Source organism: Oryctolagus cuniculus, chromosome 3, assembly GCF_051225735.1.
Source record: "Oryctolagus cuniculus isolate XC-2025 breed Fujian yellow rabbit chromosome 3, ASM5122573v1, whole genome shotgun sequence".
NCBI classification, from domain to species: domain Eukaryota; kingdom Metazoa; phylum Chordata; class Mammalia; order Lagomorpha; family Leporidae; genus Oryctolagus; species Oryctolagus cuniculus.
The window spans coordinates 82,767,803-82,783,464 of NC_142869.1; the positions used below are offsets into that span (position 1 = coordinate 82,767,803).

The following is a 15,662-nucleotide window of genomic DNA, read 5'->3' on the forward strand; positions in this document are numbered from 1 at the left end:
TGTCCCAGTGCCCGTAATCCCTACGCCTTGCAAGTGGTTAAACACCGAGGAAGAACACAAGCCAGCAGCACACATCTGAGAGCACAGCCGGACAGAAGATTAAGAGGCATCCTCCCTGAGCTGGGAGAGGCTCTGCAACCCAGTTGGGAAGCCTGAGCCTGCTCCCAGGCTGTGTCCCAGCGACAGAGGGCAGTAGCAAAGCTGTCTCTTCAGTGTAGCACAGCAGTATCTGTGAAGCTGTTTTTGAGTAAACATTTAAAGTACAACATACAGTGGTACATGAATCACAGTTGCACAGCGTCGTTAATTTTGACAAAGACAAAAATGTCTGTGTAGGACACCCCCAGAATCCCCAGGCCTTGACCCATCCCTCCTCCACTATAAAGGTTAGCAGAGAGGAGTTTCACCTCCCACTACCCTTTTGGGAGTATTTAAGTACACATCCTCATTAAATGCAGTAATAGTAGGCAGAGGGCGGAGTACAGCTATGCCCATTCCACACGAGTGCTAACTAAATCTCTGACTGTTCACACAGCCAGCAAATGAGGCATACAGGGTCTTCTCTTCCTGTACTCTGTTGATTGCCAAATTATTCTTGGTGAAAAATGACTGGAAGGGGCCAGTGTTGTGGCACACTAGGACTTCTGCTTGCAACACCAGCACCTCCTATAAGTACCAGTTCCAGTCCCGGCTGCTCTGCTTCTGATTCAGCTACCTGCTAATGTGCCTGGAAAGGCAGTAAAGGAAGGTCCAAATACTTGGGTCCCTGCCACCCACATGGGAGACCTGGATGGAGTTTCAGGCTTCTGGCTTCAGCCTGGATCAGCTCTGGCCATCACAGCTATTTGAGGACTGAACCAGCAGATGGAAGCATGCATGCTCTCTTTGTCACTTTACTTTTCAAATGAATAAATCTTTTAAAACAATGACTGAAAAGCATATGAGTCAAATTTCCGTAAGAATAAATAACAAGTTAGGCTAAGTTCTAATTCTACTTTTAATGAGGAAAAAACAATAACCTGAATGCTGTTTTAAAATATCATCAAAAATCACAATCAAATGTTGAAATGGGGGGCCAGTGCTGTGGTATAGCTGGCTAAGCCGCTGCCTGCAACACTAGCATCCCACATGGATACCAGTTCGATTCCTAGATGCTCCACTTCCAATCCAGCTCCCGGCTAATGTGCCTGGGAAGGCAGCAGCAGATGTTCCAAGTGCTTGAGCCTCTACACCTACACAGGAAACCTGGAAGAAGCTCCTGGCTCCTGGCTTTCATCTGGCCCGGCTCCGGCCATTGAGGCCATTTGGGGGGTGAACCAGTTGATCAAAGATCTTTCTCTCCCCCTCTCTGTAACTCTTTCAAATAAACAAATCAATCTTTAAAAACAAGGTCAAAATGTTTTTACTGAAAAAGGATAGGTCTGGAGAGACTGTTACTGATTAAGACATACACTGAGTTTCAATGAGGTAAGAGATGGAGGATGAAAAAAAAAATCAAGCCGGCGCCGTGGCTCAATAGGCTAATCCTCCACCTTGCGGCGCCGGCACACTGGGTTCTAGTCCCGGTTGGGGCGCCGGATTCTGTCCCGGTTGCCCCTCTTCCAGGCCAGCTCTCTGCTATGGCCAGGGAGTGCAGTGGAGGATGGCCCAGGTGCTTGGGCCCTGCACCCCATGGGAGACCAGGAAAAGCACCTGGCTCCTGGCTCCTGCCATCAGATCAGCGCGGTGCGCCGGCTGCAGCGGCGGCCATTGGAGGGTGAACCAACGGCAAAAGGAAGACCTTTCTCTCTGCGTCTCTCTCTCTCACTATCCACTCTGCCTGTCAAAAAAAAAAAAAAAAAAAAAAAAAAAGATTTAAAAAAAAAAAAAAAAGAAAAAAAAATCACTCTTTTCCTCACTGCAAATGTTAGCTCACGTTTAAGTCTGATGAAAAAAAAAAAAAACAGCTCTCTCAGAACAGGCCTTATAACCTCTCTTCATCCCTCACTTTTCTCTCCAAAAACAGCTCAAAACCCTTCCACAAACCCATGCAGATACGCACAAGCAGAAATAGCATTCAACTTTGGTAGACCAGCTGGCCCCAAACACTGCCCAGTGAGAAGGCAGGGGGTATTCAGCACCAACCACATACCACCTGAGTTTCCGTGAACACACGGTAGGGACTGACAAGGACAGAGTTCCTCCCAGAGCCGGGCACTGTGAACTCACTGCTCAAAGTTGTCACTGTTTCCAAATTCAGCAGCCACATTGTTTACAACAGTTCGGGTCATGAGTATTTATCACACAGTAAAACTGGAGTACAGGGACTTGGAAAGAGATTTGAGAATTGTTTTGTACCTGAAAATTCGCACGCACAGTCACAATCAACTTCAGCCAGGCGGGAAATTTAGAAATTATTTTGGTGATAAATGAAGAAAGTGTATCTCCATAATCAGGTTTATGAAACTCCGCTTCGTTTAAGCCATCTATCAAGATAATGTACTCTTCTTCAGGAATTTTCTGCTCTGAAGGATAAAATGAAGTCAAATTAAGAAATCATACATTTCTATCAGATGGCACCACCCCGTGTATGTTAACGCATAAAGTGTTAGGAAAAACTAAAAAGGTTTACATATGGCAGAAGACATAGTTTTCACAGAAGCATATTTTCTATTAAATTTATCATGAAAACCAGAGCACAGAGCCAAAAGAAAACCAATTCTCACAAAGCAGTTTCCAGAAACATATTGTGTTACACACATTAGCAGAATCTCACTCATGTACATAACACAGTTAGCTCCTCATAAGGCAGCATCACCGTGTGTGGGCCACAGATGCAAACGGACACATACAGACACAGTCTGAAGAGACCCTCTGTCCCCTCTGAGAACCCTCCAGAGGATCCTGTGGAGTCCAAGGGCCGCCCGCCCTCCAGAGCTAACTGCCACACAGTGGCGAGGGTGAGGCCAGGCTCCCGGAGCGTAGCTCGTTCTCACCAGCCACCACCTAGCTTCCCACTGCTGAGGGTCAACTTTGGGTGCAGGAATGCAGAAGGAACGGTGGCATCCCTTCCCAGCCTTCTCCCTTGCACCGTCCGGCAGAGGTGCCATGACAGGTGAACGAGCCCCGAGGGTGGGGAGGAAGGACGGAAACCCGAAGGTTCCACCAAGTCCCTAATATCCTCTACCCTGCAGAATAGTCAGGGGAAACCAAATCAGATGAAACCTCTAGAAAGCAATTCTAGATATCAACACAGGCGGGGAGGGTCCCTGGAAAAAAACAAACAGGCAGTAAGTTCCCCAAACAATCTGCTTATTTCCCTTTCACCTAGGAGTGCCAAACACAGCAGCAACATTCTGTTTTTGCCTGCAAGTCATCTAAACAGCCTCAAGTTTCACGAGAGATACCCCTCCCCTGAGGCCGTCCACTGGGGCTGGGGGCACGTGGGCCCCTCAGACATAGGTAGGATGTCCCTCACAAGCGAGCTGTCAGCTGTGGCTGGAAAGCCTGTCTCCAGACTCACCGGCATCTCTCCCACTGACAGCTTCTTGTGCTGCATGTGTGACCCTGTGGCTTTAAATCACACCTCCAGGGTGGTTGCAATCTTTCACTCAGAGCTAGCAGAGGAGGGGGCTAAGCCCCTAAGGGAGAGACAGACGTCTCCAGGAGCCCCAAGCCAATCAACATACAGTATGTGAAACCCCCGTCCAATGGGCACCCCCACAGAATGACCCAATGGAAAAAAAAAATACAGCAATGCCTTAAAAACCCGGGACACTTCCTCAAAGCCAGTGTCCCACTCGGGCACTCTGCCTGGTCTCCTCTCGGACCAGACACTTTCTCTGTAGCTTGCCAATCAAATAAAAGTTTCTTTTCTAATAAAAGTGTCTGCCTCTTTTCAAACTGTTTCCTGGCTTTTTATTTCTATACTAAGCTGAGGAAAAGAACCCATGAAACTCGCTCCCGTAACCGTCCTCCTCTCCAAGATGGGTAACATCTCCCAGACACACAAGATCCTTGCTGAGGAAGGCAACTGGGAAACATGGAAAGGCTCTCTGCCCTCCCGTTTTACCCAGGAGCAGAACACACAATTGCCAGTCTTCCTTCCCCACGGGGAAGCACAGCAGGTAATCACTGGACAGCGCCGAAGGCTCCCAACCATCAGCTTTCCCAGTTTTGCCCTCCCAGGGTTTCCTGCCTTCTAAAGTTTACTGCTGTTTGTTGAAGATTCAGGATCAGCAGGAGGTTCTAGCCACTGCTCTGAGCTGCCTTTCCCTGAGGCTTCCCCTGCGTGATTCCTGGTAACAGCCTTGCTCCTCTCGTCAATCTGTCTACTGTGGGTACACTGCACAGCCTCAGATGCCCTGAACCCTCAAGGGCACGGAGAGAAGACCTCCTCTCGTTCCAGTTACAGGTGGCCGTCTCGTAGTTCTTAGCTGAGGCAGTTTACACTCTACCTTCAGGGCAAAAGGAGGTCCCACAAGGAGATGGTTCCCAGGAAGAGGATGGACGTGTGCCATTCATCCACACCTCTCTCCTGTCCCCAGCCCAGTGAACCACCGAGCACCCGAGCCACGACTGGGAGGGGCTGTGGGTGACCGGCCACAGGTACCGTTTCTCAGGGTGATGAGCGGCTCCAGCACTCCCCTCTTGAAAGCGGCCACGGGGTCCTGCACACAGGATCTGAGGCTCAGCATGCTCTGCAGCTGTGGCTCCTTGATCAGAAGGTCTCTGTAGGCAGCCAGCTGATGGGAGCGGCAGAGCAGAGCCGCCACGCTGTGCACGAACTCGGGGACCAGGCAGGTGTAGGTGTTGTCGGCCTGGCAGTAGTGGTAGGCCACCACCTAGAGGGGAAACAGAGCTGTCAGTGTCTCCCTGCCTCTTTACAGCAGAATCTCACGAGAAAACACAACTCCACCCATCCACTGCGACACCGAAATCCACTGCCGCTTCTCCCTAGGACTGCGTCGTTAATTTGCTTAATGGCTTCGTTTATTCCCTTCCTTCTTTCACGTGGTTTCTAAGTTCTCAGCACACCTTAAATTGCAGCCACAAATGCAGCTTGATTAGCAAAAAACAACACAACTGACAGTTCGGGAATATAATGACAGTCATTTTATAACCTGGCATAAAGCAATGTCAATGTTCTCAACACCACAAAATGCCACCTTCACTATATTAAAAAAAAGATTTAATTATTTATTTGAAAGTCAGAGTTACAGAAAGAAAGGAGAGACAGAGAGATCCTCCATCCGCTGGTTCACTCCCCAGATGGCCACAATGGCCAGGGCTGAGCCAGGCTGAAGCCAGGAGCTAGGAGCTTCATCTGGGTCTCCCACATGGGTGGGAGGGGCCCAGGTATTTGGGCCATCTTCTGCTGCTTTCCCGGGCACATAAGCAGGGAGCTAGATCAGAAGCGCAGCAGCTGGGACTCGAATCGGCCCCCTTCACCACATTTCTGTCCTCAGGAACACTGGCACTCTTCAGGGAGCCCTCTGCTCATCCCAGGACACAGGTGAGGCTGCAGGCAGCCCAGGTGATAATTATCACTTGCTCAGGCCCTCAGCCCCTCCCCACACCTGCACTTCTTCAAGGAAGGCGAGAACATGATGGAGATGGTAAACGGGACGTCTGAGGAAGCAAATCAGCAGGGAGCACATGCTTGCCCATCCTGTTCAGGCAGGCACAGGGGGACAGCAGGGGCTGCCCAGCACCGAGGGGTGAGGAGTGGTCCTGGTCACAGTGGGTGAGTTGCTGGAGACCCCAAGGAAAGTGCTGGAAGCAGAGCTCCTTGGAGTGGAGGCACGCTGTGGATAAATGACAGCTTCACGACTGTCCCAAAGGAGGAATCCGAGTGTGTGGTAAGCAAGGGGAAAAGGCTAACCACAAGCAGAAAGGGCTCTTTGTTTTCTCCTGCTCAACATTCAGCTCTCAGCTCGCACAGCTGCAGAGCCACTGGCCCTGGGGCACAGCTGAAGCTCCTTGCCAAAGCCACAGGGACAGTCCTGGATTGGGGAGGGGATCCAGGTCTGCGGGCTCTTAGAAAGGAAGCTGCAACAGCAAAGGTGGAGCAGCTTTTTCCAGGCCCACCTGGATGGGCCAGGCCAGTACTGACTGAGACCAACTTCATCAGCACTCAGGAAAGCTGCCGGCTCTCCAGCTCTGACCTGGACAGAGATTAACAGGATCACAAAGGAAACCCCAGGAGCTTGTGCAAACTGCCATGAGAATCTGAGACCCGGCCTCACACGCTGTGGACAAGGCAGCTGAACGGTGGGGCCACCAACAGGGTATTTTCCTGTTTTTTTTTTTTTTTCCTAACTGGCTCATAAAAACTGTACATATTTACAGGGCACCACGTGTTATCCTCATCCATTTACACATTTGTACAACGTTCAAGTCAGTGTAAACCTATCTGTCTTTCCTCTGTTTTAGATCCACTTTAAATCACCAACATGAACTGTTAGATACAAGCATCAGCCTAGTCTTAGAGTAATTTTATAATGCTTTGCTGCTGTTACGTGGGTAATTATGTGTTCCTGAGTACTGGGTCTCGACTGAAAGACATATTTCTTGGTGTGGGTCATAGTCAGAGGGCTTTGAAAAGTCCCTGGTGCAGAGGAGGCCCTGCAGCTTGCGACACACCCCATCAACTCAGCTCACCACGCACGCCCACAGCAGAGTCCGAATCAGCAGTCAGAGCACTGGGGCTGTTATCTGGGAAGCAGAAGAATGGGCGGAGATGCCAGGCTCAGTGGCACTGGTTTTGGTTCCCCTGCATCAGTCCCACACAGGGGGTGCCTCGCCAGGTACCATTTACTGCTGCCCATCTCTAGAGCTCTCCACCAACTCACAGCACTGCCAAGGGAGACCCAAATAGCAAACCAGGGGTGAGAGATGCAGTTGCTCAAATGCAGGAGGGTGGATTATGAGCCAGGCATGGAGGATGTGGATCAGAAAGAAACTTCCTGAAGGACCTTGATGACCATGAATTTAGGAAGCAGGTGTCAGCTGAGCCTCTCTCACAACCTCACAAGAAGCCACTGCTGCAAAGAGGCAGGGAACCAAGGGCCTTGGGTGACAGAACACAGGCAGAAGTCTAGGTCATGCTGAAAGCTCCAATCTCCTGCTCACATACAAACTAAGGAGAGCATGTGCATATAAATCAGGATGGGTGGGTGGTAGGCGCGCCTATTTCCTGCTGCTCTAATGGACAAAAGTTCACTGATGGTGTCTTAGGATATTTATTCTCATTCATACATTTGGAGTATTCTATCATACTTTTATCAACAGCTATATTTAGCATTAAGCAGTTGCTCTGTGTTTTAAGACCACCCTTTCAGTTCACTGCACAGAAACCAAACTAGCACGCTGCCCTACCGGATTACCTTAGAAGCGAGGTATTTCACTGCATCCTCTCTTGGTCTCTGGTTTTCGGGGGCCCCAGACCCAGCAGGTGCTTTAGCCGCGTTGGGACCACTTGTAGAAGAAGCCGGTGAAAGCAGCGGAGCAAAAGGAAGCTCCTGGGAGGGATCAGATGCTGCCAAGAGACACATTTCATTATTTCCATCCACACAGGGACACGGTGGACACAGCATACTTCTTGACTGTCTCAGAGAGTGTTATCACAGGTAATGAGTGAAGACGGCCCAAATGAGAACACAAGTCCCTGTCTCCCACCCACCCAGTCTCCTTCCTGTAGAACACTGTTTCTGGTTTCCTTTATTAAATTAATTTTGGTTAAAAAAAAAAAAACCTCACATGGCTCCCTTGTTGTTCACCACGTGTGGAGATGCTTTCTTTTAATGGGCCTGTAACACAGACAGGAAACAATGAACAGGCAAAGATCTGGCTACTCTATCCACTGCTAACTCAGTTTTTATAATTTTGCAAACCCAGAATAGAAGACAAAGCCTGTGGCAAACAGGAAATGAAAGAATTTTCCATTTGATTCCCTTTGGCTTGTTCTGCGAGGAGCCCAACTCCTTGGGTTTTAGGACAAAAAACTCCACAGGCTTTTGGTCAGTCCTCACTGCCCACCTCTGTCCGTGTGAAGAGGGACACGGGGAGGCTCTAGGTCAGGAGGAGAGCAGTAAAGGCAGGCCTCACCAGGCCACAGCCAGACGCGCACTAAGACAGACACGCGTGTTCAGAGAGCTCACTTAACACACCTACACCGCATCTGGAACAACCCGAGGAAGTTAGTAATTTATGTCTACGCAAACAGCCACTGCCTTTATCTAGCCTACATCAACTAACAAACTGGACAAGTAATTAAACACGGCCGTACTCTTGGGTGACGAGCTGGGGCTGTGGGAGGCAATCTGCCTCATGCGGCTCCCGTGGCAGCTAAGTGCCACCAACTTGGAAATGATTGCTGTCTTCCCAAATCCCACGTTCCCAACGACAACTGCTCCTCTGTTTTCTGTCAGTTCCGTGTTCCTCAAGTTCTCTTCTATCTGGTGAAAGAGCCAGTCCCTTCCCACAAACACAGAGTCCGTCGTTATGCTTGGTACTTCAAACAGCAGGGGTTTCAACAAGATGTCTTGTGGCTTATATGGAGCAAATCGTGCTATAAAAAAAATATTGTTTTAGAATGTCATAATGTCACACTCTAAGAAATTCAATATATCATTGCCTGTGTGTATGTGACACTTACTAGAGCCTTTAGTAGCCCCATAAGGAATCAGTATTTTCAATCTGGTGCAAACAATGCTTCTGTAATTCCTCATTTCACACACTCTGTTGGTCCTACAAAGTGTCCTGCTAAATGGCCTTCTAGTCCATTCCTGCTTCCGAGTTATCTTCATGACTTAAGTCAGACACACAGAGGACGTGGTGCAAGGGTCAAACCGTGTCTCATTGGTGTATCTGAAACTGTCTTTAAGACATGTTTCTTGGGGCCAGGGTTTTAGCATAGGGAGCAAAGCCACTGCCTGCCATGCTGGCAACTCCTATGGGCACCAGTTTGATTCCAGGCTGATCCACTTCCAATCCAGCTCCCTGCTAATGCGCCTGGGAAATCAGCCGAGGATGGCCCAAGGACTTGGGCCCCTGCCACCCATGTGGGAGACTTGTCAGATGCCCCTGGCTGCTGGCTTCAGCTCTGCCCAACCCTGGATGTTGTGGTCATCTGGGGAACGAACCAGAGGATGGAAGACCTTTCTCTCTCTCTGTAACTCTTTCAAACAAATAAATGAATCTTAAAAAACAAAACAAACAATAAAAACCATATTCCATGTTTCTCTCACTACTGAAGTAGTGAATGGAAGCACTCTTCCTGCAGACAGGAGCAGAGCTCTCGTCTGGGAAGGGTGGTGCTTTGCCCATGCAGTGAGGCTGTGCCTGTGTCACTGGCAGACACATGGCACGGCTAATGTGATCCAAGGAACCGAAGCAAAGCTGACTCTGTTAGGAGCACAAAATCTAATAAGTGTTCAACCACTCTTCACTGCAGAGTAACTTCCTGCAGAGCTCCAGAAGCAAGCAGAGCACATATTTTAAGGAAGAAGCTCAAAACTGTTAGGGATGCTCTCTGAAACCACCCTATAGGTATTTTTTAAGCTCATGCATTTGTGCACACACTTCCCATCGTGCTCTAAGCATGGCTGGTCTGAACACTGGTTATCACGGACTTTCAGTGTGAAGTGAAGGAGTTCCTCAAGTCCATTATCACAGTGGATGCAAGGATAAATACCTGTAACTTCCTGCGCCCTACCTCCTGCCGTATTGTGCCATGGTAATCGAATTGATGTTCTTAGAGGGGCATTTCTCTGTCCATCTAAGTAGCTCAGATCTTCCAACTTCGTTGAGCTTGTTGCTGTAATAGTAAACAGAAGTTTAGTCTATTGCAAGTTGAGTTCAACATGGTACCTAAAATAGTTACAAATTGCAAAGCTGTCCAGGTCAGGCTTTGCACAAAATTTACTTAGAGGTGATTCTGCTTTTGTTTGCCTTGGTTTATTTTTCTAGCAACATCACGCATTGAAAAAACGTAAAAACAAAGTTTAAAATTTTTTTAAAATCAAAGTTACATTGGTATGTTTGTCAGAATTCTCCAACTCTCCTGAAAAAACAGTTTGTCATAAATTTTTTTTAATGTAAAAACTTGACAACAAAAAGCATCACACAGAAAGCTGCTTCATACTTACTGCAAACACATAGCACGATACTAGAGTCTTCTGCAGCCCTGGGGAGCTTTGTCAGTGTCTGGAACACCAACCTTACCAATTAAATGAGCAGATCTGTACATACAATTCCACAGCCCTCAGAACACTGCAAGGCAGCTCTTGATGGTACAAGTATCAACATACTCCTAAGCTTCAAATATATTTTAGTATATTTTAATGCAGAATACATTTACACTATATTATATATATTGTATATGTTTTTTCCAATTCTAAAAATAACCTCTGACCAAATTGTGAGATCATATAGCACACAGCACAAAGGCACTTGATAAAAAGCATTAAGGCTGGATTATAAAAATAACCAGTGCAGAATAATTTTGTTAATTCTCAGCAAATCACAGAAGTGAATACACAGTTCATCTTTGCAGTAAAAAAAAAAAAATAATTCCTCCTTGTATTTACATACACACCCCAGGTCACAGGGAGAGAAATCTAAATAACGTTAGCCGCATGTGGTTTATGGGTTAAGTGGCTGCTCATCTTGGACATGAGATTATCTTCCAGGATGACTGAGTGCACACATCATTTGAGGGTAAATGAGGAGGCTAATGGGAGCTGCATTCCTAGGGCTGAGGCTTCGATGGCCTCGTGAAGTCCTAAGCGGGACCAGGCTGCAGGGGACACCAATCAATTTGGGCCATCTGTCCTCTGAAAACCCTCTGGCCACCACAGGCTAAGCCAGTATCTAGCAGCTGACCGACGCCACCTGTCCTACCTGAGACTTCCTCACTTCCCCTCCTACAGCTTCAGACCTTTTCTTCCTCACCACCTGCACCCCCGCCCCCATTTATTCAGTGTGTACATGAGGGCTCCGGGTCTGACTGTGGGAGAGCGTATCCCAGATGGCCACAACAGCCAGGGCTGGGCTAGGCTGAAGCCAGGAGCCAGGAGCTTCTTCAAGTTCTCCCACAAGGGTGGCAGGGACCATCTTGGGCCATCTTCTGCTGCTTTCCCCAGCTACCAGCCAGGAGCTGGATCGGAAGCGGAGCAGCACGGAATAGAACCAGAGCCCAGATGGGATGCTGGCATTGCAGGCAGAGGCTAACCCTGCTATGCCACAACGCTGTTCCCTTGCACAAACCTTTAAGTGAATCCTCTGCATCAGCCAATGACCATGCAAATCTTTCTGGTTCAGACAGTTCCCCACACAGCACTTCCAACTGGAGCAAAGTACGACCATTTAAGGCTACCTCTGGCTCCTCTCCAGGACCCCCTGACCAAGCTGTGTGCAACTTCCGGGAGGGCTAACAGGACACACCCCCAGGTCCCAAGCAGGATCACAGCTTGGGACTTATTTCTAGGCTCTGGCCCCCATGGTGAAGGGACCCGTCCTGGCCAGGGGAGAAGGGGAAGCCACCGCCACAGCACAGGGCTCTTTTCCGAGCGGGAACAGCCATGCCTGTGTGAGAGGCTGCCTCAGCCCTGGACAATACAAATGTTCCCACCTCCCTCCTTTGCTGACCAATTAGAACATGACACTTGTTTTACAATTTGTGACAACTGCAAGGAGGAAAATTACAGGAGTCTGAAGGGCATTCCAAAGAAAGGCTGAAAAGCCCTAGTTCGACCCAGGAGGGGCTGAGGGGGAGACTGGAAATGCCTCTGCTGTCCAACGTCCAGTTAGCAGGGCTTCAGCTTCAGAGTGTGCAGAACTGCCTCAGCAACCCCCAGCCTGGACAACTTGATTTCAACCTCGACTGAGCTGAGCCGAAAGCTGCAGCAGGGCCACAGGCCACCAGCTACGTCTGCTTCCTATGGCATTTGGAGACACTCGAGAGAGCAGTGAAGCTTCAGCAGCTTGGCCATGGGCCCCGGTGGCCCCCACCTACTGAAGCGTGTCCTCACTCATGCCTCTGGGGGATGCTCAGACATTTCCGGCACCTGTCTCAGACTCACCTTCAGTATTTAACAAGTAATGCTTTCAAAGTCCTAAACGCCACTCAGGGCCGAGAAAAATCAGAGGCAAAGCAATAATTTCGTGCTGCACTAAACCTATTGCTAATGCCTCAACAATTAAATTAGTTATACACTGATGTGTACGCGCACACGCTGCCTGTAACATCTGGGTGAGAAACACACCCCAAGATGCAGCACGAGTCTGATTTGGAGGCAAAGTGAGGATGAGAAGGAGGGGGCAGCTTGCCTACAACGGACAGAGAGAAACATCCACTGAAACTGGAAGTCACGGACCAAATGTTCCAAGGTGAACGCCAATGAGCCCAGAGCAATTACCAGTTAGCGCTTTAAGAAAACTGGAACCCAACTGGTAACTATGCTGCTGACTCCCCAGAACACTACACACAGTCTTGTGATCCACTGAGAGTATTTCAAAAGGAAAAAAGTAGTCAAAAATAGTAGAAAAGATGACCCCACTTCTGGATTAATTTTAAAGGTTTCACATCCTACTTTTTCAATAAAGGAAAAAAAGCATTCATGTCATGTATTTTTGAAGATGCATAGCATTCCGAATCAATCCCACTCTAACAAATTACAAAGAAAATCTCTGTGTGGTCAAATTATCTCCAAATCTAGCCAACTCTTACTATCTTTCACCCCCCCCCCCAAAAATCTCACTATACTATCCCACTGTATTACACAGTTAACACAGAACAGTTGCTGGCCTCGGAAACTAGTCTGTACCCTGAAACCCCAGCAGCCGGGTCCCCCAGGGACAGTGAGCCAGGCCTGCAGTTACCCTTCCTTCACATGCCAGTGCCTCCTCTGCCCCATACACCACCACCACACCTTTCCTACCAAATTCCTGTCCAGGTGGATCTAGACATGCAAATACGGAGAGATTTCAGTCCACACTGCTTCACGTTTTACTCCAATCCTTGCAACACTGAGCACTGCCTGATGCCTGCCTTCTAATAACTCAACAGAGTCTGTATAACTTGAATTGTACTTTGCATTGATACTTAAAAAAATCTTTCCATTCCCTTGGAGCTGGGGGTCAGCATTAGGAGCAGGAAGCTGGACAATGAAGAATCTACCAGGTTCTAGTTTGCTAACAGATACCATGAGATAAGGCACTTGACTATTTCCTTGCAAAATATGCAGTCAGATTTTAAAACATGCAACACAGAAGAATGAAGCAAACCCATCAGGCCAAATAGGCTCTGCTAAACCAGGAGGTTTCACAGGAAGTCTAGCTCAAGGGCATATGTGGAAGACAATGAATGAACACAGCAGAGATCAGCCTACAGGTGAAGCTCAGCTCACACCCACTGTCATTTCACATGGCAGGAGACCACATGAAAGAACACCACACAGAAAACACAAATGGGGTGCTTTAAATACTGTTCAAGTTAATGTCTTAATGCATTGTAACAATTTTAAAGTAGCTTGATTAAACTAAATACCAGTTTGCTTTTTGATGAAGAAAATAAAGCTGTCACGTTTCAGGGTAATACAAATGACCCATTCATCACAATAAAGTAAATACAGTCTCAAGTGCCTTGGGTGTGATGCGTCACGGGTGGCGGGGACAGCAGTGGGGGGACAGAGAGCTTTTGGAAGAACCCTCGGTCGATAGCAGCGCATCTCCCCTGCAGACGGGCCAAATCCTTCTTCCGGAACAAGGCTATTCTGCTTGCTTTGAAACAGAATTAAGAGTTATGCCTCAGAACTTTTCCATTAGGGCCATTCATTTATCGGTGGCTTCAGAGTTCCATTGTAAAAAGCACCCGACAGCAGCCGGTGTGACCCACCACATCCTGAAGCAGCAGTATACATTACAGGAAAAGCCTTTGATGTAGGAAAAGAGAACGTGGGTCCCAGCGTTAGTAGGGGAGACACCCTAAGCACTGCATTAGCACCGAGAATTACCCTAACAAGCTCCTCTTCTAAATTCAGCCCATGAGAATGGAGTTTAGAAACTCAAGATCTTAAAAAGCCGGCACAATGGCTTGGCTGCAGAGTGGCCCTCTCCTTGGCCTCTCCAAACTCCTCTCCTTGTTTGACAGCTACCTGCTGACCAGTCCAGGGAGAGACAGTCACCTGCATTTGTCATCTCTTCTCTCTCAGTTCTGGTGCTGGATCCTGCTAAGGCATCTCTGTCAGGCCTGTTTGCACCTCCTGCATTGACAGCTCTCCCTTCTGCTGCTTGGGTTTTAACCTGTGAGCTCTGTTATAACTAAATGATCTAAAAACCTGCTGTACGACGGACTTTCAACCATAAAAAAGTGAGTCTGAAAGTTAAACATTTTTAGATACTAACAAACTCACTCCAAAAAATTCCTGTTTACTAAGATGCAATATGAAGTTACATGTTTATTCAGGCTTAAAGTAACAAAGAACCAAGGGAAGAGATTCTGTCTTTCCTTCCCTTCTATCCAAAGAGCCATATGGTCCATATCACAGATTTAAAGAAGAAAAGGTGAGGGCCTGACCCAAGATCACAAGCTAGCTTCGGTCTGGATCAGATTCCCAGGGGGACAACCACTGGGCACCTGGGACTCCGTGAGATGCCCTTCCCAGGAGGGGTGTGCCTTACCTGCAACTGAGTTGGGCCGCGGCATTATTAGCGAGCTGGAGCTCTGAGAATAGGGGACTGGACCATCTCCAGCTGAGGATTCCGCTTTGGGCAGGCCGCTCTCCGCCGGCCCAGGGGGCTCCTCTTCCGCCACCGGGGAGCAGTTATCTGCCCTGCGATCATGAAGCACTCCCTTCTGAACCCCTAACCTTAGGCTTCCGTCTTTATTCCACTCCAAACTGGAGCCACTCCGGTCATCATTTTCAGAAGAACTCGTAATTGTGGCTGAAATGAGAGACCAAAACACTTTGAAGGAGGCCGGGCACAGCTGGGCCTGCCGAGAGTTAAAAACCCACACACGCTGCCCTCCCCGGGATCAATGGAAAGTTTTCCGGTCTGCACAGATTTTTATCAAAGTATGTTTCATACAATGTGTTTTGGTAAATTAAAAGAATGCTGCTTATCAGGGGAAATAAACTGCTAAATCACTCTACAGGGAAGGAAAAAAACTGATGGGAAGATAATGAAAAAGCTGTCTGAAAGATCTCAGAGTTAACGGTAAATATATGTAGTCGGGAGATAATGTATCTTCTCCTTTTAACAAAGATGGATTGCTCACACAAGAATTCATATCTCATTAAATTCCTCTGAATCTTAAAATATCCTTTCCAAATTAACAACATTTGTCTGCAGAGGGTGGTAGGGGGGTGCAGGGGCTGGTGAGAGGATGGTTAATGCAGAAAAGATGCAGGAGAAAGTCTACAGAAACAGAAATACAATTATAAAGTCAAACAGAGAGTTTGATCCTTAGAATGAAAGTTTGTAACATCTGTTCATCTTGATCCGGGGAGACTGGCTTGACTGATGCCTTCAGCAGCGCAGAATGGAAAATCTCTATGCACCCAGCACAGGGAAAGTACTAGCACGGGAAGGTATGCTCTCACTGCAGAATGAAAATGTAACCTCTAACAAAGAAAACCAGCATGTGAGGGGGAAAAAAAGGAGGAAATTTTTTTACA

At 48.0% G+C, this 15,662-nt stretch overlaps 1 protein-coding gene across 22 annotated transcripts in view; it reads right to left on the reverse strand.

The window, feature by feature from the left end:
* TANC1 (tetratricopeptide repeat, ankyrin repeat and coiled-coil containing 1) overlaps nt 1-15,662 on the reverse strand; it is a 246,689-nt gene that overhangs the window by 46,048 nt on the left and 184,979 nt on the right. For 11 of the 22 annotated variants that reach the window (XM_051849489.3, XM_051849496.3, XM_070070814.2 and 8 more), the window contains 6 exons: nt 14,665-14,928; nt 9,677-9,799; nt 8,270-8,551; nt 7,368-7,519; nt 4,592-4,823; nt 2,338-2,504 (listed from right to left, as the gene is read on the reverse strand). In XM_051849489.3, the coding sequence (XP_051705449.2) occupies nt 2,338-2,504; nt 4,592-4,823; nt 7,368-7,519; nt 8,270-8,551; nt 9,677-9,799; nt 14,665-14,928 (1,220 nt within the window). The remainder of the gene's footprint in view (nt 1-2,337; nt 2,505-4,591; nt 4,824-7,367; nt 7,520-8,269; nt 8,552-9,676; nt 9,800-14,664; nt 14,929-15,662) is intronic. The other 11 variants (XM_089328272.1, XM_070070813.2, XM_070070816.2 and 8 more) reach the window with 3 other exon arrangements.